The 4,980-nt window shown below is 70.7% G+C and overlaps 2 protein-coding genes across 2 annotated transcripts in view; both read right to left on the bottom strand.

The window, feature by feature from the left end:
• Nucleotides 1-6: 6 nt before the first annotated feature.
• On the bottom strand, nucleotides 7-3,444 carry LOC107215063 (transcription factor CP2-like protein 1). Its single transcript, XM_015651022.3, has 15 exons — nucleotides 3,362-3,444; nucleotides 3,130-3,281; nucleotides 2,984-3,054; nucleotides 2,353-2,458; nucleotides 2,182-2,288; nucleotides 1,934-2,086; nucleotides 1,630-1,740; nucleotides 1,455-1,552; nucleotides 1,327-1,381; nucleotides 1,125-1,218; nucleotides 961-1,051; nucleotides 789-865; nucleotides 363-508; nucleotides 175-226; nucleotides 7-98 (listed from the first exon to the last, which is right to left on the bottom strand). Exons 1-15 carry the CDS (start codon nucleotides 3,442-3,444, stop codon nucleotides 61-63), a joined length of 1,434 nt encoding a protein of 477 aa, XP_015506508.1. The 3' UTR covers nucleotides 7-60.
• A 1,092-nt stretch (nucleotides 3,445-4,536) lies between these two features.
• The window catches only part of RPL19 (ribosomal protein L19), a 3,994-nt gene continuing 3,550 nt past the window's right edge, over nucleotides 4,537-4,980 (bottom strand). The window contains 1 exon segment of the mRNA XM_015651012.2: nucleotides 4,537-4,802. Coding sequence (XP_015506498.1) covers nucleotides 4,604-4,802 — 199 coding nt within the window. The 3' untranslated portion in view covers nucleotides 4,537-4,603.

Genomic DNA, 4,980 nt, shown 5'->3' with positions numbered 1-4,980 from the left:
CGCTCGGCTCCGGCTGCCGCGATGTCCCCTGGCCGGGGGACGCAGCTCCGGGGCCGGCTCCTACCGCAGCAGCAGCTGGAAGCCGTCGGGGCCGGGGGCTGCGGGGGACGCGGCTCAGCCGGGGCCACCGATCGCCCCCTGCCCGGCCCCGCTCGCCCGCGGCCACCGCGCTACCTTTGCCGATCGCCACCACGAAACTCGTCTCGTCCTGGAGGTTCCTGATCATCTGCGGGGCACAGGGGGAAGCTCGGGGGGGTTCGGGGGGAGCTGGGCCCGCTCCTGCTGCAGCACTGGGACCCCCGAGGGGCGGGGACGGCTGCGGGGTCTGTGCGGCCCCTCCCCGGCTGTCCCCGTGTCCTCACCGCGTCGCTGACGAGGACGTGGATGCCGGCGGGTCCCTGCCGGGAGAGGCGCAGGATCTGCCCCGGGGGGAGCCCCAGCAGCTCCGCCAACTTCCCGGTGAGCTCGGCCACCGTCAGCTGCTCCAGGTGCAGCTCCTGGTACAGCCCTGGAGAGGGATGGGATCCACGGGATCCGTGGGATGAGGGCTGGGAGTGTCCACCCTCCATCTCTGCTCCTCCGCACACCTGAACCCCCTCCCCGAACAGCTGAACCTCCTCCCGCACACCTGAACCCCCTCCCGCACACCTGAACTCCCTCCCCGCACACCTGAACCCCCTCCCTGCACACCTGAATCCCCTCCCCGCACACCTGAACCCCCTCCCGCACACCTGAACCCCCTCCCGCACACCTGAACCCCCTCCCCGCACACCTGAGCCCTTCCACACCTGATCCCGCATCCTCCGCACCCTCGGCCCCTCCGGGCTCCCGCGCCACGTACAGGGTCAGCCGGGGCCGCGGGCACCTGAGGGGGCAGAGAAGGGTCTGGCGGGGCCGCAGGACGCGGCCGGGCCCCACGGAGCCTCCCGGGGATCCCCAAAAAGAGGCGGGGAGCCCCACCTGCCCGCCAGGGCGTGGCACAGGCGGATCCCGTCGGGGGCTCCGCAGATCTGGATCAGGTCCCTGCGGGAGAGCTTCAGCAGATCGGCGCCTGCGGACAGCGAGGCTCAGGGGGCGGCACAGGGGGGGTCTGGCGCTGCCCCCAGCCCGGCCCGGGCTCTCACCGGTGAAGTTGGCGAAGACGCGGGCGCAGGCGGAGAAGCGGCGCCGGAGCAGCCACTGCTGCGTCTCCAGGGGGGATGCGCAGGGGCTCAGCGCCTGTGGGGGCTCAGCGGGGGCTCAGAGGGGCACGACCCGAGCGGGCACATCCTCAGCCCCTCCTGGGGGCCGGGGGAGGCTCTGGGGCTGCACCGGCGGCTCCCTCACCTCGCCAGGACCCTCCGCGGGACCCTCGGCAGCGCCGGCGGGTGACACGCACACCCTGCGGGGGTGGCCGGGATAAGCGGGGGACCCCAGCAGCGGGAAAAGGGGGGGGTCCAGGGGTCCCCGCTCACCTCTCGGGGCTCAGCAGCTTGAAGGGGTGCGGGGACGGCAACCCCGGGGTGCCCGGGGGGCTGCGGGGGGCACCCAGAGCGTCCGGCCAGGGGGGGCACTGAGGAGGAAGGGGGGTGATGGGTGCAGGGTCCCGGGGGTGTCCCCGCCCATGGGGGGGCCGGGGCCGGGCCCCACCTCGGCCAGCACGGTGCTCTCGTAGGCCGGCTGGAATTTCTCCCGCTCCGCCGCCGGCTGCTTCTCCACCTTCTCCCGGTCCGTCTTCTGCTTCCTGTCGGCCCCCTTGGGCTGTGCCGGGGGGTGAGGGCGGCCCCGGGACCCCCCGGGACCCCCCCGGAGCCCGCCGAGCCCCCACCCCCCCTGCGCTGCACCACGCTCAGCGCTGGATCCCGGGAGTGGGGGGCACTGGGGAACTGGGAGCACTGGGAGCACTGGGAGCACTGGGAGCACTGGGGGCACTGGTTCCCCCCCGCCCCGATACCTTGAACACCTTGACCAGGCAGCTGGCGGAGTGCAGGTGCTCGGGGGGGTCCCCCTTGCCCCCCGCCCCGAAGGTGTCGATCTGGATGCGGAAGGGGACCCCCTTCTCCCCCCCGTTCTTGCGCAGCGTGAACTCGGTGCTGATGCAGTGAACCTGGGACGGGGGGACAGTGGGGTCGGGACCGGGCGCCGTGACCCCCCCAGAACCCCCCCGAGCCCCCCAAAGCCCCGTCCGGGCCTGGCTCCCACCTGCACGAACACGGATGTGCGTCTGGAGGGGTCCCAGAGGAATTCCACCGTGTTGAGCAGCGTGGGGTGGATTTGGGGTTCCAGGATCCCCACGGAGAGCGGGATATCTGCGGGAGGGGGGTCAGCGCGGCCCCCGCAGCCCCCCCGGTCCCCCCCGGGCCCAGCACCCACCGATGTCGAGGATCCGATCTCCCGGGCGGCTCCAGCGCCAGCCCTCGAGCTGCTGCTGCTCCGAGTACTGGAGCCGGCGGTCATGGAAAACCACCCGGACCACGCTCTGGACAGGGGTCAGCCACGGCCGGAGCCACGGCCACGGCCGGAGCCACGGCCACGGCCCCGGGCTGAGCCCACGGCCCCGCGGGACACCGGGCAGGAGCGCAGCTGGGCTGGGGTTGGACTGGGGCAGAACTGGGGCAGAGCTGGGATTGGACTGGGGCAGAACTGGGATTGGACTGGGGCGGAACTGGGGTTGGACTGGGGCAGAACTGGGGTTGGACTGGGGCAGAACTGGGGCAGAGCTGGGATTGGACTGGGGCAGAACTGGGATTGGACTGGGGCGGAACTGGGGTGGAACTGGGGCAGAACTGGGGTTGGACTGGGGCAGAACTGGGGTTGGACTGGGGCAGAACTGGGGTGGGACTGGGGTGGAACTGGAGCTATGAGGCTGAAAGGAGACTGAACTGGGGCTCAGATGAGGCTGCACTGGGACTGTGGTGGGTCCGGACTGGGACTGAAGCGGGACCTCAGCCCGGAGCTTTGCCCCGAGGCTCCCCCTCATCCCGGGGGTCCCCACCCCGCTCACCTTCACCATCCTGCGGCCCTCGGCGGGGTCCCCCCGGGGCGTTCCCATCATGCGGATCTCGTAGGACTGTCCTGGGGGAGGGGGCCCGCAGCAGGAGCTGAGCGCTCAGCGAGGGGGTCCCTCCTCCCCGGCGCCCCCAGACTCACCCTGGTTGAGGTAGGTGAGGGTCTCCTGGTGGTGCCGCACGGCCGGGGAGGTGGGGGCGCTCAGGATGTACTGGAACGCCGGGATCGGCGGCTGGGACGTGGAGATGCCGTTGGGCTCCTCCTGCTTCAGGTAGGGCAGGACTGGGGGGTCCCTGCGGGAAAACACCCCCCGAAAAGGGTGGGCGCTCGGGCGTGCCTCAGTTTCCCCAAAGGCAGCGGGTGTGGGGGGTACCTGAGCACCCCGGAGCTGGGCAGGGGGAGCATGTCCCCGGGGCTGGACCAGTAGTGGTCGGGCTGGCCGTGCCAGAAGAGCATGGTGTGGGGAGCAGGGGGGGACACCCCGCGAGCAGAGGGTGACAGCGGACAGGGACAGCTGGGCGGCCCCACCCCCGTTTTATCGGCACCGGGAGGGGTGACGTGAGCGGGGCCGGGCCCAGTTTGGCCCAGTTGGGACCAGTTTGGGCTGTTGACAGTAAATACTGGCGAGGGAGGGGCGCCCGTTGTTGTCCATACAATGGGGGGACACCAGAGGGCTCCCCCAGTCCCTCTGTCCCCCCCCTTGTGCGTCCCCCACTTCACCCCCTTCGGTTTCTGCCAGGTTTGGCTTTTTGGGCAGGAAAGGGGCGTTTGCAGAGCCCCAGGGGTCACGGGGGCGGGGGGGGGAGGCTGCTGTGTCCCCCCCGTGGGGGTTGGGGCTGTCAGATTTTGGGGTGCTGTCCCCTCATGGGGACACCGGCACATGACACGGGGGGTGTCACACACGGGGGGTGTCACACAGGGTGTCACACACACAGAGGGTGTCACACACACAGAGGGTGTCACACACACGGGGTGTCACACACACAGGGGGTGTCACAGGGGGTGTCACAGGGGGTGTCACACACGGGGTGTCACACACACAGGGGGTGTCACACACACACACAGGGGGTGTCACACACGGGGTGTCACACACACAGGGGGTGTCACACAAGGTGTCACAGGGGGTGTCACACAGGAATGTCACACAGTGGGGGCACCCAGCGCCCCCAGCCCGGGTGGTCCCATCACTGTGATGAGCGCCGAGTGTCTCAGCTCCATTTCCCGGGGTGGGTGACCCCCCAGGTGACCCCCCAGGTGACCCCAGGGGAGGGACAGGGCTCAGGCCAGGCCGTGTCCGTCTGTCCAGCCGTGCCCAGCGCGGGATGGAGCTGCTGGGGGAGTTTGGGGGGCTGGGCCCAGCTCTGGGGGATCCCTGCTGTGACCCCCTCCCAGCCCCGGGTCCCTCCCCTCTGCTGAGCCCCCCAGAGCTCCCCCAGACCCTCCCTGAGCCTTTGGGGGGTCCCGGGGCTGTGGGGAAGGGTCCCAGCCAGGCATTTCCAGCAATTCCCCGTTCCCTCCCCGCTGCACACACAGAGGAGACTCGGCGGGAAGAGTCCAGGATGTTTTATTGGGAGCCTGGGGCTGGGGAACGCTCGCTGCAGGGCACGGCCCGCGGTCACTTCTTGGCCTCCTCCTCCTTGGACAGGGTTTTGATGATCTCCTCCTTCTTGGCCTGCAGCCGCTCCTCCCGCCGCTTCCGCGCCTCCTTGGTCTTGGAGCGCCGCGCTTCCGCCTGGTCCCTGCGGGGTCGGGGGCGTGAGGAACGCTTGGAACAACCCCACAGCAGCCTGTCCCCTGTCCCCTGTCCCTGATCCCTCTGATCCCCCTGATCCCCCCGGGGTCCTGTGCCCCACAGCTGCCTGTCCCTGATCCCCCTGATCCCCCCGATCCCCCCGGGGTCCTGCTGTCCCACAGCAGCCTGTCCCTGATCCCCCTGATCCCCCTGATCCCCTGGGGTCCTGCTGCCCCACAGCAGCCTGTCCCTGATCCCCC

The sequence above is a fragment of the Parus major genome, chromosome 27 (genome assembly GCF_001522545.3).
Source record: "Parus major isolate Abel chromosome 27, Parus_major1.1, whole genome shotgun sequence".
Taxonomy (NCBI): domain Eukaryota; kingdom Metazoa; phylum Chordata; class Aves; order Passeriformes; family Paridae; genus Parus; species Parus major.
This window is presented reverse-complemented; position numbering and strand designations above follow the sequence as displayed.